This window comes from Lithobates pipiens, unplaced genomic scaffold, assembly GCF_037356315.1.
Source record: "Lithobates pipiens isolate NorthernLeopardFrog02 unplaced genomic scaffold, aLitPip1_a1.2 Scaffold_28, whole genome shotgun sequence".
In the NCBI taxonomy this organism is placed as follows: domain Eukaryota; kingdom Metazoa; phylum Chordata; class Amphibia; order Anura; family Ranidae; genus Lithobates; species Lithobates pipiens.
Genome location: NW_027507789.1, coordinates 26278031 through 26305538, shown reverse-complemented (window position 1 = coordinate 26305538; position 27508 = coordinate 26278031). Strand labels below are relative to the sequence as shown.

At 40.7% G+C, this 27508-nt stretch overlaps 1 protein-coding gene across 1 annotated transcript in view; it reads left to right on the top strand.

The window, feature by feature from the left end:
* Nucleotides 1-27508, top strand: part of ANKFN1 (ankyrin repeat and fibronectin type III domain containing 1) — a 666636-nt gene that overhangs the window by 597424 nt on the left and 41704 nt on the right. The window contains exon 19 of the mRNA XM_077458934.1: nucleotides 15146-15359. Coding sequence (XP_077315060.1) covers nucleotides 15146-15359 — 214 coding nt within the window. The remainder of the gene's footprint in view (nucleotides 1-15145; nucleotides 15360-27508) is intronic.

The window sequence follows — 27508 nt, the reverse complement described above, 5'->3', positions numbered from 1 at the left end:
TTCAGAGGCTATCGCCACTTCTAGAATCGGCAGGTACTAACATCCATAAACGTCCTTCTGCCTTTCCACCCTCCCTCTGATTATCTTCAGACTCTTCAACCTGATCTGTCTAGTGCACTTCCATTTGTAAAAGGCAAGAGGGACACTGAGAAGGGAAATATTATAGGATGTCATTTGAGAGACAGCTCCGAGTATGTTGGGGCTGCTGACATCACATTCAAGCTAGCAGCACCTAGTAGTTGATTAGGGACTTTTGTCTATGACTATGTCGACACAAGGGAGGCTTTTGCTGGTAAATACAGTATTTACCAGCAAAAGCCTCCCTTGTGTCGACATAGTCATAGACAAAAGTCCCTAATCTGCTGCTGGGTGTTTCTATCTATATATTTATGGACCTGACTTTATGTATAAAATACTTGAAATGCACATATAATCTTATGAAAATATTTTTGTAGAAATTAATGTTTTGTTGACAAGGTCTCGAAGATCCAATTACAGCATTATTCAATAAAGAGTTCCCAATTATTATGTGCTGAATTTTATATGTGGTACACATAAATAATGGCATTGTGCTGGCCTGAATGAATCTGATCTGTTCTGCACTAAAAATAAAAAACTGTTGGGGGTTTATACATGAAAAATTTGCAACAAAGGATCATGTTAGTAGAGTTTTAAGCCGTTTATTGAATGAGGCTGTAGGTGTTCTTGCAACCTTTGTTTGCATTCAGGTCAGTTTGTATGGTGCTGTAATGTCAGTCATGGTCACAGGCCAGATTACTCAGAGACCACCAGTGACTCCATTACACCCAACTTCTGCTGTCACCACCCCAGTGGTGGGCGGCCTGTACTTCCCTCACTCCAAGCTATTCATGTGGTTTTGAGTGATTCTGACGGCATGTGAGTGTAGAAATGGGATTATGGTAGCCCTTGCCAGGCATGATATACAGAAGTCCTTTCATCAGGCTTGTCTTGCAGAATATATTTACAGCTTCTAAATAGATGGAGTGCTCTAATATACAGCTGTGCCCACACCTACAGTCACTCTTTCAACGGCACTGCCCGAAGGGCTCCTATTTCACTGGTGACATGCCATCGTCTGGCACTACAGCAGCACACGGTTACTTTCCATGTGACACTTGCCAGACTGAACTGTTTGCCATAAAATAGTGCCATCACCATGTCTTTACAGATGCAAACAGTAAATCCCACTGCTTAACTATATATCTGATTTATGTACAGGTATGTCAGTTTGTTTACTTAAAGGTAATCACTAAATTCTGCTGTGTGGGCCTGATTCTTTAAGCCCTGATATGTCATAACTCATAGCAAAAGTGGCTTATCACGTGATAATATTGCTTAATTTATCAAGACGTTTCATGCATTCTTTTTCCTCCTGCAATTTTAAGATCTGATGTTTGCTGGATAACTGCTGATGATGGAAAAAAATGCAGATGCAGAGGATTCATTAATTGAAAAACACATGCGAAAATTATCAACAGATCCAATGATATACAGTACATCCAGAAAGTAGTCACAGTGCTTATTTCTTTCCACATTTTGTTATGTTAAAGCCTTATTCCATAATGGATTAAATTCATTATTTTTCTCAAAATTCTACAAACAATACCCTATAATGACAACATGAAAGAAGTTTGTTTGAAATTTTTGCAAATTTATTAAATAAAATGAAAATGACGAAAGATGGAATTTTTTGACCTGAATGGCAAGCATCATGTCTGGAGGAAACCAGGCACCTGGCCAATGCCATTCCTACAGTGAAGCATGGTGGTGGCAGCTTAATGCTGTGGGATGTTTTTCAGCGGCAATAACTGGGAGAATAGTCAGGGTTGAGGGAGAGATGAATTCAGCTATGTACAGAGACATCCTTGATGAAAACCTGCTCCAGAGCGCTCTGGACCTTAGACTGGGGCAAAGATTCATCTTCCAACAGGATAACGACCCTAAGCACACAGTCAAGATTACAAAGGAGTGGCTATGGGACAACTCTAAATGTCCTTGAGTGGCCCAGCCAGAGCACAGACTTGAGTCCGATTGAACATCTCTGGAGTGATCTGAAAATGGCTGATGCTCCCCATCCAACTGGATGGAGTTTGAAAGGTCCTGCAAAGAAGAATGGGAGAAACTGCCCAAAAATAGGTGTGCCAAGCTTGTAGCATCATACTCAAAAAGGCTCTAATTGGTGCCAAAGGTGTTTCAACAAAGTATTGAGCAAAGGCTGAGTGAATACTTATGTACATGCGATTTATTTTGTTTTTTATTTTTAATAAATTTGAAAAGATTTCAAACAAACTTCTTACACATTGTCATTATCGGGTATTGTTTGTAGAATTTTAAGGAAAATAACATATTTAATCCATTTTGGAATAAGGCTTTAACAGAACATAAAATGTGAAAAAAGTGAAGCACTTTGTATACTTTCCGGATGCACTGTAGGCAGCAACAGTTATTTGAAGATCTTGATTGCATTGTCTCATCCACTCCCTCTTTCTAGACCTCCCTATTAGTCAATACTGTCTTCTATCACAATAAAGGACCAGTAATGAAATTGAGGTGGAAGGGGTGGTCAAAAGTTTAACTATCACTAGAGATGTCAAGATTTGCATATATTTTCATCTATATCTTCTGATCTACTGGTCAGTAGGATCGTTCAGCTGTCTAGATCTAGACATTTTTAATTTAGTTTGTATGTATTATTTTATCATTCCCATACTTTGAAATCACATTATGCAGGACTTTACTCAGAACAACCCCAGAGGGGCTAACAATCTAATTTACCTGGAACAGCTATATAGATGCATATCTCCTGATAGTCCCCTAACCTATTAGTTATTGGTATGTTTTTGAGTTGTGTTAGGAAACAGAACAGGAAGCAGCAGAGGGAGGTACAAGTTCCATGGAGATAGTATTAGTGCTGGGAATTCAGCAAAGGATCCCAGCCTTGCAAGGCCAGAAGGATTTTTTTTTTATATATTAATATTTTAAAACAATGTATAGCTTTTTAATAAGACTAGTGTTGTTAAGGTGTCTTCGATATTTCTCACAGCTTCAAGAACACTGTAAAGGAATCTGTATTCTCACCTCCTATGTCGCTACATAGGTTATTAGGTTTTTGGTTTACAAAATGCGTTCCCTGCTGGCTCGCCTTTGTCGTCGAGTCCAAGGTACATTACCAGAAACACACTCGACTGGGTTTTATTGGCACTTTCCAGCACGTCTCGGATGGTTTAAGTCACTTGGCCTTTGACTCTGTGCCTCCCAGCCTGCCCATGGCATGGGTAAACAGCTTAATAAAAGGCATCCTGTCATGTCTTATTACTTAACAATAGTGTCATTATCTGCTATCCATGCAAAAGCCACTGGTTTTAATTAAATAATTGTGTTAGTCTCCAGTGGGAGTCAAAAATAAATATATACAGTGCCTTGAAAAAAGTATTCATACCCTTTGAAATTGTCCACATTTTGTCATGTTACAACCAAAAACGTAAATGTGTTATATTGGGATTTTATGTGATAGACCAACACAAAGTAGCACATAATTTTGAAGTGGAAGAAAAATGATAAATGGTTTTCCATTTTTTTTTTTTTACAAATAAATATGTGAAAAGTGTGGTGTGCATTTGTATTCAGCCCCCAATACTTTGTAGAACCACCTTTCCTTTATCTTGAGTCCAGCAGTCGGGGAGGATCTTCTTCCGAGGGAAGGTATAAACCATCTTGAATTGAGTCCAAGGAATAACCTGGGCAGCTAGAGAATCCCAATTCAGCGTGATGTTGAACCTGGAGGCTAGGATGTCTACCTCCTAGTTTTCACTACTTTTTAAGACTATCCCCCCGGGGTCTAGGCATTGATGGCTTTGGAAATCTGCCTTATAATTGTCCACTCCCGGAATGTGGCCGGCCAATAGAGCTGCAATGTGAGTTTCTACCCATGAGGGTATTAAACTTGTTTCTTTTACAACTGTTAAGCATCTGGTGCCCCCTTGATGATTTATGTAGGCCACTGCTTTAGCATTGTCTGACTGTACTCTGCCTTGGTGACATTGTGGAAAAGAGGTCAGAAGTTGTAGAGACAATCTAATTCCTCTTAGTTCCAGAATACAGATGTGTAGTTTTGAATGCTGTTGGGAAAAATGTCTTCTGGACAGTAAATAAGTTGTAAACTCCACCCCTGCCTGTAAGACTCACATCTTGTGTTACTATGTTCTATGTCCTGTGAAGGAACAACTTTCCCTGATCCAGGGCAGGATTGGAGAGCCATTATGCCAGGGAAAGCTTCACTTGACTGGACAGAAGCATTGGGTGAGCCAAGGATTGGATCTGCTCGTTTCACATCTTGACGATGTTGGTTTAAAGGGGTCTCAAGTAAAATTTGACAAGGGAATTGCATCAGAGGCCAGGATGAGTCCCAGAACCCTCTTGCAGAAGCAAATTGAGGGGTGTCATCGTGACCTGAGAGTCTAAGTGCTAGACTTTAAAGAGAGTTCTTCTCATGAAGGAGTAAGTTTCCAGCTTGGCCTGTGTTCAGGATTAGACCCAGGTACTCTAGACAATGTGGGGACTGGAAAGACAAGATAGTTTTCTGGATGTTGGCAGACAATATTCTGGCTAAGGAGTACAGCAGGAGGTCATCCAGGTAGCCTGTGATATAAATGCCTTGGGTTCATTGAAGCACCAGAAGCAAGGGAAGCACTTTTAAACACTTATGCTGTGTACACATGGTCGGACTTTTTCTGGCAGAAAAAGTCTGACGAAATCATTTCATCGGAATTTCTGACGGACCTAGAAATAGAACGTTTTAAATCTTTTACAGAAGCAGCTTATGTATTTACAACTGACAGTAGTGAGCAGCCAACAAATGACCAGTGCCAAAGTAGCGGAACTCCGGCGGGCAGCAACGTGGGCTCAATTGGCAGTTGCTTTGGGCCTCCCAACAATGATTGAGTCCTGGGAAGCTGCCCCTTTTGCCCTGTGTTAAAGACGGCCCTGCCAATTTCCCAGCCCTTCAGCAAACAAATTGCCTCCTGCTACAGCCAAATATTTCAAAGTTTAACTCATCAGTCCAGAGCACCTGCTGCCATTTTTCTGCACCCCGGTTCCTATGTTTTCATGCATAGTTGAGTCCCTTAGCCTTGTTTTCATGTTGGAGGTATATGCTGTATACAGTGTGCAAAGTTTTAGGCAGGTATGAAGAAATGTTGTAAATTAAGAATGGTTTTAAAATATATATATATTGTGATTGCATTTTGTAAATTGATAAAGATAAACAAAGTGAATGGAAACAGAATAAAACTCAAAATCAAATCAATATGAGGTGTGACTACCCTTTGGCCTCAAATCAGCATCAATTCTTAAGCTCCATACACACTATTAGATTTTCTGCAGATTTTTGTCTTCAGATTTACCAAAACTATGTAGTGCAAGTTCCTGCCTGATTGCATACGAATTAAAACTCTTAAAGCGGAGTTCTGCTTAAAAAAATAATTTAAAGTCAGCAGCTACAAATACTGCAGCTGCTGCCTTTTACTAATTGTACACTTACCTGTCCCAGGGTCCAGCGATGCGGGAGAACGAAGTCCCGCTTGTCTCTCCCTCCTCTCTGCGGTGCCAGCATTGTAACTTTGAAGCCACAGCCGTACGCCATGACTGCTGGGCAATCATCTGGGACCTGTGATGTGTCCCAGATGATTGCCGAGAGAGGGGGGGAGAGGTGATCTCCCTTCCGGTGCGCTGGGAGAAAGTGGGAGCTGGGACCCTCTAAAAAGAGGGAATCCGCCGCCGCCCCCCCAAATGCCAAATGTGGCATGTCAGGGGATCATCTCCCTTAAAGCAGACGTTACATTTTTGGGTGGATCTCCGCTTTAAGGTTTGGCCTCATATTATATGGTTTTAGTAAATCCGAAGACAAAAATCTGCAGAAAATCTAATGGGGTATATGGGGCATTACACTTGAAAAAGTCAGGGATTTTGTAGGATTAGTATCAGGTGTATGATTAATCAATTATACTAATCCGGGGCTAATGATCATCAATTTCATATGTAGGTTGAAATAGCCGTGTAGGAGTCTTTAAAACTGGGTGAGGAACAGCCAAACTCTGTTACTAAGGTGAGGTTGTGGAAGACAGTTTTATGTCACAGGTCATACACAATGGCAAGACAGCACAGCAACAAGACCCATGTAGTTAAATTGTATCATCAAGGTCTCTTCCAAGCAAAGATTTCAAAGCGGATTTGGGTTTCAAGATGCCGTTCAAGCTCTTTTAAAGAAGCACAAAGAAACAGGCAACATTCGTGACTGTAGATGAAGTGGTTGGCCAACGAAACTTAATGCAGCAGATGAGACACATCATACTTACTTGTCGACATCGGAAGATGTCCAGCAGTGCCATAAGCACAGAACTGGTGGAAACCAGTAGGACCCAGGTATGTCCATCTACTGTTCGGAGAAGTCTGGCTAGAAGAGGTTTTCATGGAAGCATTGTGCCCAAAAAGTCATGCCTTTGATGTAGAAACAAGGACGCATGGCTTAACTATGCAAGAAAACTAGACATGTGCAGTTTGCTTCATTCTGAAATTGAAATTCTTCCTAAATGCGAATGTATTCGAATTACAATAGTACTGAATTTAAACAAATCCAAAATAACATAAAAAAATCAAACAAAATTCTAATAGTTTTCGAATTACCAAAGAGAATACAATAGAATAGAAAATAAAATAATAGAATACAAAAAGAATATAGAAAATAAAATAATTTAACCACTTGACTCATGGGCACTTAAACCCCCTTCCTAACCAGACCAATATTTAGCTTTTGGTGCTCTCACACTTTGAGTGACAATTACTCAGTCATGCAACACTGTACCTATATGAAATATGTGTTTTTTCATTAATACAAATAGAGCTTTCTTTTGGTGGTATTTAATCACCACTGAGTTTTTTTATTTTGCACATTATTGCAGGATATTGCAGAGTATTGCAGGGTAGTATGGGCATAGAGCAGCACTGTGGGCACTACAGATCCAGTCCACAGCGCTGCTAAAAATGATCTCTTCCCCTCGCACTGTACAGAGAGGGGAGGGAGGAACCGATGTCATGACATGACTCCAGTTTGTTTACAAGTGATCGCTCCGTCGGTAAACAAGTGGCTATTTACCATGATACAGGAGGACCTGGCGGTCACGGATGTTTGCAGGAGCGTGCGAGAGCAACATTCTGTGAGGATGTCCGTGGACGCCCTCCCAGAATAAGCTGACCACGCTGTAGCCGTCTTTCGGCTATGGCGCGGTCGGCATGTGGTTAATAGAGTAAATCAGAACAAAATAAAATAAAAAAGAACAGAATAGATTAAAATATAATAGAAACGGAATACAATAACATAAAAAGAAAAAAAAATAACCATCTTTTGAAATTCAGATTTCAAATAGAATTAATTTGAATACATAAGAAACAAATATAACAGAAAAGAATAGAAAAAAAAAGAATAGAATAAAATATAATACAATAGAATATGACCATTTCCCAAAATTCAAATAGAATTAATTAGAATTTGAATAGAATAGATTAGAATATAAAATAACAGAATAGTATAAAAAAAAACAATAGAATAGAAAAAATATAACCATCTTCCGAAATGTGAATTTCGAATAGAATAAATTTGAATAGAAAATAAAATAATAGAATAGAATAAACCAATAGAAAAATACAGTTAAAAAAAAAAAACAATAGAATAGAAAGTATATAACCATTTCCCAAAAATCAAATAGAATCAATTCGAATTTAAATCGATTTGAATAGGAAGATGGTTATATGCATTCTATCCTATTCTTTTGTTTTTGTTTTCTATACTATTGTGTTATTTTCTTTTCTATTCTATTTCAATTTGAATTGATTCTATTTGAATTTTGGAAAATGGGTTTATTATTTCTATTCTATTGTTTTTTTCTATTATTTCTGTTTCATTTCTATTCTTTTCTAGTCTATTTGTGTCAGGTCACCTTGAGGCCAGGTGACAGATGCACACCGTAGGGATCAGGAGTGCACCGCAAGGTTGTGGACCCTACGGCTGACTGCTGCGGATGGGGGTCAAGGTAATAGGAAGGCAGGGCCGCCAGAACACCAAGATGGATCCCACCGGGGTTAGAGCGTAAGATTCCCTGGGGCGCGGAGTCTAAGAACCAGCAGGTGTTCACCAGAGCATCTAGTGGTGAGGATGGACTTGGCTGCAACTGGCTCCAGGTCGCGTCCCCCAGCTCACACCCACAGTAGGCAACCGGAGGATAGGGATGGTGAGGGACAAGCCAAGGTCGGGGCCACAAGCAGACAGGAATAGTCAGGGACACGCCAAAAGGTCAGGATCACAGGCAAACAGGAATAGTCAAGGACATGCCAAAGTTGGTAACGTAACAGCAGAGCACACGGTAGGTAACAGGAAGCTAACACACAAAGGTTGATCAGCAGGGTTGGCCTGCAGTGCACAGGTTAATATAGAGTTCTCTGATAGGAGCTAGGGTGGAGCCATGCCAGAGGATGGATTACAAAAGGCAGTCAGGTGAGGGTCGGCTGGTCTCTAGAGATGAACACATGGAGACAGGTAAGCAGACGAACTCTATTGCATAACCATGACAATTTGAATTTCAGAAGATGGTTATAATCCTTCTATTTAATTCTATTTTTTATTCTATTCCATGCTTTTATTTGCTATCCTATTTTGTTCGGTTTTACTCTATTATATTATATCCTTTTATTTTCTGTTATTTTTTTTTCTATTCTATTTTATTCTCTTAGGAATTTGGAAAACTATTCAAATTTGAAAACTATTCAAAACTGATTGGCAAACGTTATGAATCGATACAAATTCAAAAATTAGAATTTATTTGAATACGAATAAACTGAACGTCCGAAAACGGATTAAACTAATTTAGCTGAACAAATTTATGTAAATGACGAATCAAAACAAAACTAATTTTTTCATTCTGCAGATGTCTAATGAAAACATAGGAACTGGGGTGCAGAAAAATGGCAGCAGTTTCTCTGGACTGATGAGTCAAAATGTGAAATATTTGGCTTTAGCGGGAGGCAGTATGTTGGCGAAAGTCTGGAGAGCGGTACAATAATGAGTGTCTGCAGACAACTGTGAAGCATGGTGGTGGTTCTTGCAAGTTTGGGGCTGCATTTCTGCAAATGGGTTGAGTGTCCTCAATGCTGAGAAAAACAGGCAGTTACTTATCCATCATGCCATACCATCAGGGAGGGGTGTGATCAGCCCCAGATTTATTCTGCAGCAGGACGACCCCAAACATACAGCCAATGCCATTAAGAACTTTCTTCAACATAAAGAACAATCAGTCCTGGAACTAATGGTTTTGCCCCTAAACTCCACACTATAGAGTCTTATTATATATAGAGTCTGTCTGGGATTACATGAAGAGACAGAAGGATTTGAGACCACCTACATCCACAGAAGATCTGTGCTTAGTTCTCCAAGATGTTTGGAACAACTTGCCTGCCAAGTTTCTTCAACAACTGTGTGCAAGCGTGCCTAGAAGAATTGATACTGTTTTGAAGGCAAAGGGTGATCACACCAAATATTGATTTGATTTTCCCTTTATGTACATTTATTTTTCATTTTGTTAATTGATTAAAAAAAAACATATATATATATATATATATATATATATATATATATAGATATATATACATGAAGAGTCAAAATGGAGAAAAACATTTTTTTCTAGAGCTCTTCTTTAATATACACAGTATATCTGATGGTTGACTATGGAGTTGCCCCAGGTTGTAAGTTAATAAAAAGCAGCTGTACCTTACCTTGTAAGGAATAAATCATCTGTGTAGACCACAGTGATCTGCAGCACTGACCACAAACCACAGGAACATGTGTGTGATCATACATTTGAACTGTACAGCCGCCACTCCACAAACCGCACATTATGGTGAGCAGGGAAAGGCTATATAAATATGGTATAGTTATGAAAATAAAGGAGCAAAAACACAAGACCCAGCATTGCAGGATAAGTTTCATCAAACCAGTCAAAGTATTGCTTGTTTTTTTTTTTTTTTTCGTTTGTAAACTTTTGCTTATTAATTGTATTATTTTTTCATAGTGCCAATATCTTTGCTCAGTACAGAGAGCTTCTTGCACCAGGAACAGCTGGCTGCTTTTGGCGCTAAAGAAGTTCTCAATTTTCAATGTGTTAAGCCTAGGTTCACATTGGAGCAATTTGAGATAAAATCGCATGACAAGTCGCAGCCTATTAGAGGCAATGGCACTGTTCTAATCGGTGCGACACCGATTTTGTGGTGCCGCACCGATTTGCAAAAGTAGTTCCTGCGCATAAAGCCACATAAATGTCTATCAAGTAGCAGCTGAAATCGTGCTGACCTGGCTACTTTGAAATCATGCTACTTCAAGTGAAGTAGCGCAATTTCAAAGTAGCATCAATGTGAACCAGAGCTAAATTAGTTTTATAATCTGGGGTTTAGGGTTTAGGATTGGTTAGGTTACATTTTTGGCTTCTAGTTAAGTGTTAAAGTTGAATTTTAGGCAGATATAAAACACAAGAAGTAATGCAGCTTTGTATTCATTAATTCATTATTTAATATATTTCTAAATCTAGGTGTAAGTACCTTAACTTGACTTGGTATTCGCCTATTTTAGTCCTGGTAAAGCAGAGCTCGTAGAGGGAGAAGCAGCACAAGAAGACAAAAAAGATATGTGCAATGCTAGGATCATGCTGATAGTAGGAGAAAGCAAAGTGACAAAGAGATTAGCTAATGTGCTGCTTTTTCTGTTACTGTCTGGTCATAGGGTGGGGATGGGGAGGTGATTTGCAAGTGAAAGTAAAATAACAGCAGGGAAAGATCAGCCCCCCACCCCTGCCAGCCCAGACTGTGTTTTATGACGGACCTGTGTAAATCTCAGGACTGGATGGTTAGCAGTACAAATCATTTTAGCAGATAAAACAGCTCTCATACATTTAATCTGTGCATTTACTATAGCGGTTTGCCTACAGTTCAGATTTAGGCTAAATATTAACATAGGCTAGGTTGATGATGGGGGTTAAGTTCAGGGATCATGTTAAAAGGTAAGGAGAGATTTGAGTGGTTAAAGTGGTTGTAAACCCCTTTTTAGAACTTGAACCTATATTAAGCCTATAATAAGGCTTAGCTATAGGTACTTTAAATATCTCCTAAATGTGCGTAGTTTAGGAGACGTTTAACTTGAGACTTGGGTCTACAGAGGCTACAAAGTAAAATTGTATTCTCTGCTTCCACCCCACTTCATGATGTCAAACCTGCCACCGTGCCTGCAAAGATTAGCTGATCACCATGCTGCCCTTGCGCAGCTCCTCTGTCAAGGGGTCTTCGCAATTGTTCCGGAAGATGAAAGATCCTGGGTTGTCCACTCAAATTTGTTCACAGTTGCCAAAGCAAATGACAGCATTTGCCCCCATACTGGATCTAAAGGTTTTCAAAACCCTCATTTGGGTTCAAAAGTTCTGTATGAAATCTATTAGGTCGGTCAGGGCTTACCTCTCGTGGAACCTGAACCTCCTGAAGATTAAGCTGGAATAAACTCATTGCTTGGAGTATCTTGGATACTTCTCCTAGGATCTTCCTTCCTAAGGAAAAGCTGCAAACCCTCCTCTCCCATATTTGGACAATACAGCCCAGGAGCCAACCAACATTCTCACTGTGTGCAACAAGAAGACAGTCTCTGAACCTTTCCATGCACTTGACCCCCAAAATGTGTCTTTCCCTGGCTTGGTGGGTCACAGGTACAACCCTAAGGTCAGGGAAATCCTTTCCCCCACTGGTCTGACAGATTCCCATGAGGGATGACAGCCTGCTTTGCTGGGTAGGAGTCATGGACACTTTCTTGGTGCAAGAGGTCGAACAGGTCCAGCATTGTTTTCCCTTTCAATGTTGGACCTCTTGACTGCTAGGTCTTTTGACCAGATTTAAGTTGGACAGCACCATGGCAGTGGCTTACATCAACATCTTACATACAGCTTACATCAGATTTTGGCTCAGTTGGAACTTCCTGTTCCAGCCCTGTCCATTGTGCACATCCCAGGCATGAAAAATTGCCAGGTGGACTTCCTCAGTCATCAATGTCTGGGCTCAGAATAGTCTTTTCAGCCCGAGGTGATTCAAGACTCCTGTCACAGGTGGGCCGCCAAACGTGGACCTCAATGTCCATGTTCAAAAACAAGTTTGTCACAAAGTCTAGGAGTCCTCTAGCCTTGGCAGCGGATGCTATGAAGAGTCTGTGGGATCAGTCAATCCTGATGTATGCCTGCCTTCTACAAAACTCTTCTCTTTCCTACAGGATCAAGATGGAGGGAATGCCAATGATTTCATTGCATTGTACTTTCCCAGACAGATGTAGTACTCAGACCTTGTCAGACTCCTGGTGTATTCTTGGGCACTCTCAAAGCATCCAGAACTTCTGTCCAAAGGACGCGTTTACCACCCTGCTTCTTGATTGATGGCTTTATCAGTCTAGGTCCCAAAGGATAGCAACATACCTGATTTGGTTATCCCTATGCTTTTGACACATAGAAAATTGACCTCTACAAAGTCTACGATAGCACCCTGGAAAGGCCTATTTCTCATGGCTTGGGGAAAGGATATTCAATTCCAGGGATGTACTCTATGTAACTTATCCTGTCTTTTCTCTAGTTTGTTTGGAATCAACATATGGCCTTGATTTCCATCAAAGGTCAAATCTCAGCCCTAGCGATTCTTTTTGCACCTTAGTGAAAGCCTTTGTACAAGAGTGTTGCCCATTTTATTCCCTATGTGCATGCCCCAATGACTCCATAGGATCTCAACCTAGCTCTTTCAGCTCTTTGGAAACCATCGACACGTTCCTCTGTCCATGGTTTTTCATAAGGTTGCCTTTTTCATTGCCATCACCTCTGGGAGGCACGTTTTTGAGTTAAAAGCCTTAACCTGTAAAGAACATTTGCTTGTTCAATACAGACAAGATTTTCCTTAGACCTTAGGTCTTTTTTCTTCCTTAGGTGGTTTCTCACGTTTATCTTAACCGGGACATTGTTTCTATGTCCTAATCAACAACATCAAGGAGATTTCCTTAATGTGGTGGGCGCTGTTCAAGTTTATCTCTCATCTTCAGCTTCCTTTAGACAGTTTGACTGTTTTTGTTATCCTGAAGGTGCTCGTAGGGGACACCCTGCTTCTCGTTCCACTATTTCAGCACCTCATCATTCAAGCCTATAGAATTTAGGACAAAGTTCCATCTTTCCCTGTCAAGCATATTTTCCACTAGATTAGTTAGTACCTCATGTGCTTTTCAACATTAAGCATCTGTTTCTCAGATTTGCAAGGCTACCACCTGGTCTTCTATTCACATGTTCATTGGGTCTCACCTAGTGGCTGTTCAGACCTTCTGGTTTCAGTTGTACAGTTCTTCAAGCGGCTCTGTAGGAGCTATTGAGTCTCCTCTGTTAACCTAAATGGAAACAATCAAATAATGCAAGTGTAAAAATCAATTATTATATCATAAATATAAACTATAGTGCAAACCTTAATGAATGAAATCTATAAATGTAAAATTGATAATCAAGTGAGTTAGTAAAGGTTCTCCAAAGTCCATTTACCGAATCAATTGCAAAAGTCGTATGCAGTGCTGCAAGGTGTTCCAAATAACACTTTCATAATTGTTGTGCCTAGAGTATTTAATCCACAGCTTCAAGGATTCCCCAGAAGCAAAGTACACACACCAGATATAAAGGACCTCTTAATAAAGAAGGCCAATAGCATTGGAAAGACATGCCCACTAATGAGATAGATGAATGTTTCATCTCCTTAGTTGCTCACAACAGATACTGACATATAGAGACACAGAGTAGAGAATCTCATTGCATTAAAAATACTTACAAACAATCAAAACTCTGCTACATTGTAGTGCTGACTGTTGACTCTGTTTTAATGTTTGTAACTTTATTATGAAAATTTCAATAAAAAGAGTACCAAAAAAAAATCAAAACTCACTCACAAGTAAAATGCTTAACCCAAAAGCTTCACACAACTCACAATTCCAGCTTTGGTGCGTGCAACCACCCCATTGTGTATGGCTGCTGTGCTCTGTCTAATGCCGCATACACACGGTCAGATTTTCCAATGGAAAATGTTCGATGGGTAGTGTGTAGGCTCGATCGGACATTTTCCATCAGAATTTTCGACACACAAAATTTGAGATCTGGATCTCAAATTTTCCGACAACAAAATCCGTTGTCGTAAAATTATGATCGTGTGTACACAATTCTGAAGCACAGAGTTCTACACATGCTCAGAATCAAGCAGAAGAGCCGCACTCGCTATTGAACTTTAATCTTTTTAGCTCGTCGTACGTCACCGCCGTCTTGATGTTCGGAATTTCCGACAACATTGTGTGACCGTGTGTATGCAAGACAAGTTTGAGCCAACATCCTTTGGAAGAAATCCCATGGATTGTGTTGTTGAAATATCCGATTGTATGTACGCGCCATTACACCTTTTGTAACAGTAGACATGCTTTTGAAAAACAGTAAGCCCTTGTACACACGGTCGGAGAATCTGTTGGAATGAGTCTTATCGGACCGCGCCGTCGGATAATCCGACTGTGTGTGGTATGCATCGGACTGATTCCGTTCGAATCTCCGTCCGATCCAAATTTCCAACATGTTGGAAATATTTCCCAACCAACTGGGCCGGACAGACCTAATCCGATCATGTGTAGAGCATTTTGATCGGACCAAGTGCCACGCATGCTCAGATCAAATTCCTACATCAAAGCTATTGGCTACTAGCCTGAATGTAGTCCCATCGTAACAAAATTACGTCATCACGTTCTGAAAGATCGGATTTTTCGCCAACTTGGCCCGACCGTGTGTATGCAACAGTTTCGGACACAATCCGTAGGACTAAATCCGACGGGCAAAATCCGACGGATTTGGTTGGCAAAATCTCCGACCGTGTGTACGTGGGCTAAGGGGTGTTCTAGAGTTTTCAAAATGTTTGTGTAATGCTGCCATGCCAAATATATATGTAGGATAATATGAGAGCTTCAACATAAATATATTTTAAATGTTTCATGTTTTAATAGCAAACAGATGAAATTTGGCGTGAAATGCGATGGATCATGGATGCTCTTCAGTATGCAAGGTATAAGCAGCCGGTTGCTGGACTGCCAATAACCAGATTTCTTGATCTCACGGAAGAGCAAATCCAGAAGAAAAATAATTCCACATCCTCACACCTGGACTGTCTGCCATCGCCTTCACCATCACCTGAAATGCATCGCAGGAAAGCTGTAAGCGGTAAGGTTCCAGCAGACAGGAAAAACAGTGGTTCATTCTGTAAAAAATGTATATTTCAGTTTTTGTTGGATGTGCTTAAACTATCCAGTAGCTTCTTGTAATCTCTCTGGTGGCAGTTTACCCATTTGTCACTTTACAAAGGGGTCTTACTTTTCCCTGCATAGCTGGGCCATTAGATCTAGCCGCTGGTATTTCTGAGAGATAAAAAGCCATTGCCTGAGTCAACCCAACACAGACCAACCATAACCAAAATAGTAGCTTCGGTGGACTGATTGCTTAAAATATTTTGTGCCAAAGTTCTGTGCATTTATCTTGTGTTGGATTTGTGTTGAAGGCTATTTCAAAAACATGATCACATTCATATTTTAAGTAGAATTATCAGGTACAAACTTTCCTGCTCACCTAGTGACCATTAAAAGCCACACAACCCTCCACCGCCACAACTTCAGGTGCTTTGTCCCATGACCCACCCAATCCTGCCACTATTCCTAGCAGTGTTTTTGAAGGATAGTGATCGCGCTGGACTGTCTTATTAGGTCACTGGTTGTGGACAGAATGTCAGATGGGCAGAATAGGAAAAACTTTCTTTCCAGGGTTTGATGTCCGGCTGTTGTGTAAAAATAGTGTGCCCTGTTGCGGGCCTGGGCTGCTACCTCAGGATGCGACCTAATGGTTGTTACTGTATTGATCAAAGGAGGTAAATGTAAAGAAGCGCTCAAAATGCCATAGTTGAGAAATAAACCGCTTTCATAAGGGTACAGGTGATGGAACAAAGCCAATGCATTTTGGGAGACAGAGGACTCCCCCTTCTTCAGGGCTCTTCTTCTGCCAGCTCCAGCAATATCTCCTCTCTACAGAGAAGGAAGTAGAGAGGAGACATTGCTGGAGCTGGCAGAAGAGGAGCGCTAAAGAAGAGAGAGTCCTTTGTCCCCCGAAACGCGTTGGCTTTGTTCCATCACCTGTACCCTTATGAAAGAGGTTTATTTCTCAACTATTGCATTTACCTCCACTATTCTTGGCAAGGAAACAATACAAAAATGCTAATTTTGCATTTCTGTGTTCCTTCCAAAGTGTCCACAGCAGCAGGAAGCAGCTCAGAGACCAGGAGCTAACAAGTTTGTCTCGTGCTGCCCTCAGAGGGCACTAGCTGAGATTGCGTTTCAGTTATACATTTAAGGCAAAAGCAGCCTTGAATAAAGTCATTTTACCTGAATCCCGAAGGAGGTACTAAAGTATAGCTCCATTCAGAATGAAAACCAACATTAAATGACAATTTTAGTTTCACTCAAAATTAAAGTTGATATAATTATGGTGCAGGGAAATACAACTTTTTAAATGTATTAGCTAGACATACTGTAGATAGTTTTTGTTGAGTTTTTTTAGCCAGGGGGCTGAACATAAGCAAGGAAATGAAGGGACTTTATTTATTCATTTATTTATTCACAATAATTGCTGTTTGGATGTGTTTGCAAAACAACACTAATTCATATATAGATTAGTGCAGCACTTTTGTATTTTAACAGAGAGTATTACAAGCCTAAAAGGCGTTCCCATCCTTTTCAATTCTATCTAAGTAAAACATTTTTGGGTTGGACACACTTAAAGTGGTGATTGTAAACAATCGCCTTGTAAAACTATCCGTTCAGTTTAAAACTGAAATGATTTGTGTATAGATAAAACATAAAAAAAATTATAAATACCCTTTTTTTTATAAGTGATCACATTCCCTCTGTTCTCAACTTCAAAAGAGCTGGGGGGGGGCAAGAGAAAACTGATCTTCCCAGTGAGAGGCTATGCAGAGGTGGTGTGTCAGGACAAGTCTGATCATTGGAGGAGGGCAGGCTGAGTTCCCAGCAGAGCTAGAGAACTGACCACAGTGTGCTCTCCCGCTTAGTGCAGTGAGTTTTTAATGGGAGAGCAGAGGGACTGGCAGGAACACCAGGGATTTCACACAAAAGAAGCAATACAAAGAGAACAGGGTACTTTTTCATACAAATACATGGTACAGCAGGCATATTTTGGAAATATGAAATGCTGGGGTAACAAACACTTTAATACAATACTCAAATGAAACGGCAAATAAAATTCGGAAACTCTAACCAGGTAAATGTTACAGTAGTAATTCAAAATGCTTGTCCACTGAAAACACATTATAGTTTCCCTTTGAGGACAATTCCCTCCTTAGATTTTTTTTTTTTTAATCAGTTATTTTTAGTTCTGCAATGTTCATGGAATTTTTATACTGATAAGTGTTCATTAATTGCCATTCTAAGGAAATCAGACTGTAATCTAGGTTCACTGACACTTTCAATCCCCTTGATTCATTTAGTAGAAGCGTTTAGCAATCCTGGACCTTAATCCTCCAATTTCCCCCAATCCCACATCTCATGCACTAATGCTGTAATGAAGAATAACACTCGGTAACTGCAGTGTATACAGCAGACATTACATGCTTTGCCACTTCAAAGGCGCACCATTTACCACTAAGTCACTTTAACCAGAAAACCACTAAACGACTAAGTGAAAACTCTGCCAGCTGACCAGGACAGGTGGGGGAACAGGAGTTTGCGCAATCAACGTTTCAGGATTTGTGAGTTTTTGGAGGTTGGAATTCCAGCTAATTCCCCTGGAACCTTTCCGTTTCATAAGAATAAGTATGTGAATGTTATATTCTTCTTTAGAAGGAACAGCTAACTATGTTATTGTCTGAGGCCTCATGCACACTGGACGTTATAATAACGTTATAGAAACGTCAGTAGCTTTGCAGTGATTTTTTCAACGTTTTTCAGCATTTTTGCAATAGCGTTTTTTTTTTTTTCTTCAATGGAACCAAAAACGTAAAAAAAAAAAGTAAAAAATGCTGGTGAGCTTTAGGCGTTTTTTGACGTTAGAGCATTTTTACAGCTGAAAAACTCCTCCCAGAACCCACTAGTTTTGGGGTTTTTTACAACTAAAAAACGCACCAGCCAAAAACAGTTGATGATAAACATTGTGTGCATGGACACATAAGATAACATGTCGGAGAGTTTATTGACTGTACAAAAAAAACTTCTGAAGCCAAAAACAGCAGCTCTAAAATCATCCAGTGTGCATGAGGCCTAAGGCCTAAAGTATACCTGTCATGAGTGAAATTCAGGGGCTGATTGCTTACTCCCTTTGGGTCCAAAGGACATTCCCCAACCTACACGGAGACTGTTAGTCTGTAGGCACCTTTCCTTGCTTGTCTTTATTTTGACACATTTTTGAACCCTTGCCTTCTAGTCCAGCTCGGCATTGATAGCCCACCTTTGGGAAAGTTAGGTATGTTTTTCGACTAATCCACCCGAACTTGTGTGTTCTAAAGAACCTGGCAGCTGTTTGGGAAGAAAAAAGGTCGCTGTGTCGGTGATCACAAAAATAATGTTGTTTTTAGTCATTCAAGAACTCCGACTATACGCTCACAAACATCTTTCTTTAGCTGTAAGCTATTCATTGTTGCACCAGGTTTGTTGAACATTCAACACTTGAATGAGTATATATCCTAGAACAGCCTTTTTCAACCAGGTTTCTTCAGGGGTGCCTTGGCAAAAATATAAAAAAATGCTCAAAAATTGTATACAAGCCAGCAGGTGGATCAGAACGGCCTTTTAGCTACACCAAGTTATAGGTTTTCATTGAGCAGCATTACAACCTTCTAGCTGCTGGCATCCTAACAACCAGTTATGTCATCAGTGGACAAGGAGGATGTTGAGTGCCTGCACAGCATCCTTGTTTGCCCCTCCCCTGCCTCTTTCCATCAGCACTGCGGTCACATTAGCTGAGTGAGGGAGAGGAACTGAAGGAGAAGAGAAACTCTGGGATACTAGTCACTACCAGTGTGCAAAGTTGTGTTTGCTTTGGAAGAATAAATTACCTCAAATGTTGGGTGTCCAACATGTGTGAATGTTACTGTGTTGTGTAAAATTATTAGCTTGGTTTTCCACATTTAGAATGGGGTGCCTCGAAAATGTGCGTTTTAAATAGTTATAATAGTTATAGTTTTAAAGGGTGCATTGACTGAAAAAAAAGCTGAGAAACATTGCCCTAGAACAACCGTTCTTTGATTCTTTTCTTTTCCAGTTCACACTGCTGCAACTTGTCATGCGACTTGCAACACAACAAGTCAAAGCATATTAATTGCAACAGGTGCCCTCCTAATCAGTGCAATTCAAGTCACAACAAAAAGGTTCCTGCACTGCTTGCTGCGACTTGAGTGCCATAGACTGCAATGTTAAAGTGATTTTTTTTTTTTAAGTTTCCTTTTACAAAGTAACAAACATGTCATACTTACCTCCACTGTGCAGCTTGTTTTGCACAGAGTGTCCCCGAACCTGCTCTTCTGGGGTCCCCCGGTGGCTTTCGCAGCTCCTCCCCTCATCTGATAACCCCTTTCGGAGAAGCGCTTCCCAGAGGAGGTTTACTTTCCGGGCGCGCTCCTGAGTCCAGCATTCGGCGTCTATAGAGGCCGAATGTAGGACTCTTCCCCGCCCCTGGCGCTCACGTCATTAGATTTGATTGACAGCAGCGGGAGCCAATGGCTGCGCTGCTATCAATCTATCCAATCAAGAGCCGAGAACCCCCGGGCAGAGAGACAGTGCATCCCCGTGGGTCAAGTTCAAGGGTTCAGGTAAGTAAAACGGGGAGGGGGGGGCGGCTGGGGCGCCGGTCACTGGCAGGTGTTTTTGCACCTTAATGCATAGGATTCATTAAAGTTGTGTTGCCACCAAAAAATAAAAAGTTGCTTAAAATTCTTAAAACAAAAATTGTCAAAAAAATTTTTTACTCACCTCTAAATACCTGTTGCTAGGGGGTCCTTCGTAGTCTGCCTTCTGCCTTGCCCGGGCTGGTGACATCACTTCCACTCACGCCGCACATTCACCTGGGACCTGTCACATGTCCCAGGTGACTGTACGGCGTATCACGGCGACACTCGCGCATGCGCAGTGGGTGCCTGCCCACAGTATGCATGACGGTGCCGCAAGTGGAGCAGGGATCGAGGGGGGGGGGGGGGGGGGCTTCGTTCTCCCGCATCACTGGACCCTGGGACAGGTAAGTGTCCGATTATTAAAAGTCAGCAGCTGCAGTATTTGTAGCTGTTGACTTTTAATTTTTTTTTTTTTAGGGGGTACCCCACTTTAAGGTAAAAAAACACGAAGATTTACAACCCCTTTAAATCACAAAAATCACAAGGAAGTTGCACAACAACAAACCTAAATCTGGGTATTCTGTATTATAAAAAAAAAAAAAAAAATCATTATTACTTGCAGGAAGTACACATTACAACAAACAAATAACTATGTTGACTATGTTAAGCAAAGGTGATAATACAAGAGTAAGATACTCAGCCATCATTTAGGACATTCAACATGACAGCAAACTCTTTGACAGTTAGGCTGCATTCACACCTGATCGTTTTCAGCTCATAACACTCCAGAAAAAAAAAAAACTGAAAAACGCCCAACAAGCAAAATCCCATTCATTTCAATGGCACCTGTTCACATCTGAGCGTTTTGTCACATGAAGCAAAACACCTGAAAAACGCCCTAAGCTCAAAAAAAAAAAAAAAAAAACATTAACTTCCTTGTGGCAGATTACAGGTGGTTTTCTGCCTTTTACACTGGTGACCTGAACAAAATTGCGGTAAAACCCAGTAAAAAAATTCTGTAAAAACGGGTGACTTTGAAACTCTCAGGTGTGAATGCAGCCTTAAAACTCCTTACAGCTCTATACTCAAGGTGGCTTGAAGTTAGCAAATGAGGGAGGCAAGCCACCCAAAATACCTGTAATCAGCCATAAAAAAAGAAAAGAATCTGCTTTCCCTCCTAAGCTCTTTTAGGCCCCATGTATGTTATCTTATCTGTATATGTCAATACAGTGTTATTTGTTATCCACTTCCCGACCGACACATGCCGATTTACGTCGGCAGAATGGCACGGGCAGGCATACTGGCGTACAGGTACGTCCAGTTTTAAATGCCGCTCGCGTGCCGGTCGGGACCCCAGTGAGTCCGGTCGCGGGTCCCGCGGACTCGATCGCCACAGGCATACCCGCGATCGTCTCACGGGGCGGCTGAACGAGGAGATGCCGTTGTAAACAGCATCTCCCCGTTCTGCCTAGCAACAAGAGACGCTGATCTCTGCTCCATGTGATTGGAGCAGAGATCAGTGTTCACTAAAACAAAGCCCAGCCCCCCACAGTTAGTAACAGTATCGCTTATTGCGATTTTTTTTTACCAAAAATATGTAGAAGAATACGTATCGGCCTAAACTGAGGGGAAAAAATGTTTTTTATATATATTTTTGGGGGATATTATAACAAAAGGTAAAAAATAATGCGTTTTTTTCAAAATTGTCGCTCTATTTTTGTTTATAGCGCAAAAAATAAAAACCACAGGGGTGATCAAATACCACCAAAAGAAAGCTCTATTTGTGGGGAAAAAAAAGGACATCAATTTTGTTTGGGAGCCACGTCGTACGACTGCGCAATTGTCAGTTAAAACAACGCAGTACTGAATCGCAAAAACTGGTCTGGTCTTAAGCCAGCAAAATGGTCCGGGGCTTAAGTGGTTATTATCACCTCCCCCTCCCTAACACTCCTTCTCTCAAAAACAAAGCGTCCTCCCCCCCCCCCAAAAAAAAACAGAACCCCCACAAAACGAACACCCAAAACACATAATCAAAGAACTTTTTTCTGCACCCCTACAAAAAGAGGGTACCATGCTACAGGGTGAATTACAGTCTTTTAGAGTTTTTTTTTGGAACGCAAAAAAATGGGTTCAGAAGCTGAGCTTAGAGGCATTTCAAGCGCCAGAGGCTATTTTTGGCTATTTCTTTTTTTTTTTTTTAACACTTCTAAATCCAAACGCAGCTAAACGCGGCAAAATGGACATTTTAAATGTGGGTTTACTATCTGTCAACTTAAATCATTCAGGAGAGGTTGTAAAAACATCCCGTGTACGTGATCCCTAACATCATTTTTTCGAAAACTTTTCTGAGCCAATATTATCCATTCTTGTGTGCTTCTGTAACTTTTATTTTTATTTTTTATTTAATGTAGTCAATATTGTTTTATATAAACTAAATTATCTACTATTATTAGCCTTTGAAATGCTGTATTTAACCAGTTCCCACCCAGCCTATAACAAAATGACAGCTGGTTGGGCCTCTCGTCTTCCCGATTGGCTGTCTCCACTGATGACTGATCAGTGTACTGGTTCCCTGCCGCTACCATCTGACCGATGTGACCAATCACAGCAGATCACATGACCGTTGTAAACCATGTATTTCCTTTCATGCCATCCACTGTGTACAATTGTGTTGGTAGCTGTTATTGCACGGTGTGATCATATGGTACACATAGGGCCAATCACAGCCCATCTGTACCATGTAATTAGCTCTGGCCAATCACAGCTGATCAAAACAACTGAATGAATCAGTTTCATTCAGTAAAATGCTTGCTTATAATGAAAAGCACTATATAAGCAATCATAATGTGTAAAAAAATAAAAATAAATCCCGATCACTTACCCAGAGTAGTACAATGGTACTATGGTAACATTATATTACTCTGGTTACAGTGTGTTTAAAGCGGGATTCCGCTCTTTTTTTATTTTTTTATTACCTGTCTCACAGGTGGGCGAGTGCTACCTTCGATTGGCATCCACGTCCGGCGTTTATTTGACCCCCGGCGCGACAAATCTTTTCCTCAGGATGACTTATAAAAACCTGCTCTGGCGTTTTCCATTTTAACTGTGGGCGTCTGAAGCCCACAGGCATTTACTTCCTGGTATATGATGACATCTGGCTCCCAGCATGCTCCGCTCCATCTTGCACATGCTCAGTGAGAGCAGTGACAAGGAAAGAAAAACTTTCATTGTCCCCCATGGATTCTTGGGAAATTTCCCAGGGACCATTGCGAGGACGATAGCCACGCCTACTCCCACGGGAGGACAACCCGGAAGTCAGCTGAAACATCAGAAATAAAAGGTAAGTAAATAATATTTTTTTTTTTCAGGGTTCGTTTAGGTAAGTATGCTATCTGTTGATTTTAATAACATGAACTTTCATTTTTAGGTACCAAACCACTTTAAAAAATCTTAACAAAAAATAAAAATTGAAAAAAAACATGTTTTTTTTCCCCATATTGTCACCAATGTCCCTGATCAGCTCCACACAAGTTATATGATCACACTCTCTTGCACTGGTGATATTTATTTATTTTTTCATTTTTTCCATTTTCCCCCCCCAAAAAATTTTTTGTACTGTCCTGCCATTTTTGGGCCTCAAGAAATGAGCTAGGCCATCAGGGTTGATCAATTTACAGATATATACCATAGTTTGTGGACTCTTTAACTTTCACATAGACTAAATAATAGATAGCAGAATACACTTTACCTAAATTTATGAAGAACAATTATTTATGTGCAAAATTTTATTTTAAAATGTTCAGTCTTTTTTAGTTTATTTAGCAAAAATGAAAAAAAAAAAACTGTGATTAAATACCACCAAAAAAAGCTGTAGTTGCTTGAACAAAATTATAAAAATCTAGTTTGGGTACAGTTGTTGCATGACTGTCTAATTGTCATTTAAAGTGAAAGCTAAAAATTGGCTTGGGCAGGAAGGGGGTAGAAGTGCCCAGTATTGAAGTGGTTAATGGTGGAAATTTCCCTGAGCTTATTTGTATTTCAGGAAAGTTAGTGGTGTTTGTACATGGTTCTGCGCACCTCAAGTTGTTTGCTCTTTAGTTCCTTGATGTGGTTTTTGTATGTCATTTCTGTAAGCAGTGGATTCTATAGATATTCTCTTGCTTGTTTTGTGTTATTGAATCAAAAGGTTTGGTTTTTCCTTTTTTATGTGACTATATACTGTATAGACACACACCTTTTAAGTATGGAGTAAAAATGTGGCCATTGCAAAAACTGCAATAGGTGTAGCCTGGTTGAAAAAAAATTGGCCAATAAGGATTGTTAGGAGAATGACTTCCAAGCTCCCTCTGGTGTGGCTGCTTCTAGGCTCATGATGTCATGGGGCCTACACAAAGCTTTTTTCTGTCTATTATGCTTTAACCAAGGATCACAGAAGACATCCTTTGGATTTTTAGGACAGAGTACAGATACTGAATTGCCAAATCTTCCTTCCTCACAGAAAATTCAGATTAATAAAGTGTCTTTAAAGACTATTACACACGGGCCAAATAACGGGTGGCATTGGCCAGTGTGTATGGCAGCTGGTCAAATAGAAGTTGGCTCAGGCTCTTAGTGGATCGCTGAGAAGCTGAGCAAAGTGCTGGTCCAGTCTTTTGGGTAGATCCTGACCATAAGGTCAGGATCTTTTCCAAGCCTGGACCATCTTTGGCCATTCTACTTCTTTTAAGTTTACAATTTTGTGTTGGATCTCATTCATAGCGGTCTTGGGCTGTAGGTTGGACACCCCAGATCATACCCGTCTTCCCACAGCTTCTGTGCTTCATTTGGTCAAGAATTATCCATTTGTCTTGCAGCTTTCACAAGTTTGAGGACTCTTTCTCCCTGCCTGCATGTGACAAAAATACGTGCCTAGGCAGTAGAAAGGAAGGGGACTGAGTCTTGTGTCGTCTTCCCCCCCCCATATTCCTGTAAGTACCAGGCCATTTTTCTTTGCTCCTGCCAAACAAAACACTTTGGGAGTGAAGGGAAGGCAAGTAGTACTGCTGATGGGACCACTGAACCTGTTGTTTTGTTCTCCATGGAAAAAAGCTCAGGTTTGCTTTAGAACCTCCCATTAATACGGTGTATTGTATTGTATTATAACCACATCCATACATACACATTTTGAACAGCCAACATGTCAAAATGTAATCCCGAGTTGCTCTTAGGTAAATGTTACGATAATAAAAGGTCTACTCACAGAAAACTCACAATAGTTTCCCTTTTAAGTGCAGCATTTTCATGTCTCAGCGAAGTGTCCATTTAATACACTATCCTGGATTTAAGTTTTTTCTTTTGAATTTTATTTTTAAAAATTCTCTACAGAAGGTTTCCAGTGTTGTACTTTATCTTAATATAAATTGTAAGGGAGAGTGTCCTTAACAGATGAATAATAATAGATGTCATTTTTCCAGTTGTGTTACATGCAAGAGAAAGAGTCGTGTAATTCAGCTGAACATGTTATTACAGGCTCTACAGAGTGGCATATTTCTCCCTATTGACACAGAGCACAGCAACAATATGATCCTGATACTTAATCCTTTCTACATATAGCTGTCTGAAAGGCTCCATAGCCCATTAACTCATTTAAGCTTGGGTTTTCTCGACGGGGAAAAAAAGCTAGAGGGTGAAGACAAATAGGAGTGTGCTGGCTGCTGAAAGGACTTTCTGTTTTGCAGACAGATCTCCATTAAGCAGGAGCACACTCAAGCAGGAGACTAAAAAATCGCTCTACAGACAGATGAAGATCTGGGGAAACGGGCTCAGTTAGTAAAAATCTCTTGGCAGCGCCACTCTTCTTATTTACAGTCTGAGTATGCTAGAAAAATGACTCTTGTTTTGTTGCGAGTTTATGGTCAATTGGAAGTACACTCCAGTCAAAATTGAAAATTTAAGTTTTGAAATGAGTACAGAGAATTCAGCCTGCCTATTCAGGGCAATAGGTTTTTTAGATAAGGTTGGAAAACCTTAACCGACTACTCATTTCTCCCTCACAAGTCAGGCTCCGTTCACATATATGCAAATTGGATGCATTCTCTATGGTGTTCTACGGTTCATATATATGCGGTACAATGGCAGTGCGAATTCGCTGCAACTTGAAAAAGAGTCCTGTGTATTTTCTGAGCACTGCGGTGTGGTTCAGATGCAAATTCTTGGCTATTGCCTTCTATGGGAATGCATCTAAATTGCACATGTCATCAGTTTTGAACGCAAATTAAATATGGGGAAAAAACAGCGTGAGCCCCCCCCCCCCCCAAAATCTATACCAGGGCCTTTTGGGTCCAGTACGGATTTTAAGGAGAACCCCACACTAAAATTAAACAAAAAAATCCCTACAGACCATTATCCACGCAGGCAGCCTGACTGGCAAGGTAAGGGGCGAGGACGAGTGAGTACCCTCCTCCTGAACCATACCAGGCCACATGCCCTCAACATGGGGGGTGCTTTCGGACAGGGGGGCTCTGCAGACAGTGGGACCCTAGGGCGCAAGCAAAGCTTTTTTTTTTTCTGGCTGGCTGTGGGCGCTGTGATTGACAATGGATCTACCCCGGGGGACACTGGCCAGCGTCATGGGGAAGAAGCCCTTGTCCCCATCAATATGGGGAAAAGGTGCTTTGGGGCAGGGGGCAGAGCCTCCCCTGCCCCAAAGCACCCACTCATGTGGCCTCGTATGGTTCCCCCTCCTTTCCTAGCCTGCTTGCTTGGATAAAGATCTGTTATGAATTATGAGGGGAACCCAATAGCGTTTAAAAAAAAGTTCCCCTTAAAATGCCAACGGGCATGGTATGGATTTGGGTAGGGACCCCCCCTCGCAGTTTTTTTTCACTTATTTTTTATTGTCCACAATAAGGTTTTTTTTTTTACATTCAGCTGTCAGCGAGGAACTCTCCGATAATGCTTCATCTTAAAACCAGGTGATGTGTATTAAAGTATAACTAAGTAGCTAATCACATTTTTTGGGTGTTGGAGCAAGAGGGCAGCACGGTGGCTGTTCCCGGTGGTAGAACCTGTACACCAGCGGCTAGAGCTATGTCACGGAGACAGTAGACTGTATGATTTTTTTTTTTTTTTTTAAGCAATGTCAGTGTGGTGCGCTAAGCACCCAAAACATGTGAGTAACTACTTTGTTATACTTTAATAAACATCACCTGGTCTTAGGTTAAAGCACTATCGAAGATTTATTTCTTTTATACACACGGATGTGGAGGAGATTATGGAATGAGACACTAAGGAGGAGACTTAAGGAGATTAGGACCTCTATTTACTATAGTGCAGATGGAAAGTGTGCTTTGACCGAACTTAATTGTGAGGTCACTGGCATTCAGGTGAGGAGAGAGTGAGGTGTTTCACCAGCTGAAACTAATTGAGCACTTTAAGAAGCACTCAGTGGATTGGTGGTGATAACCAGCATGGCAATAAGAAATTGGACTTTCCCCACTGAATCACA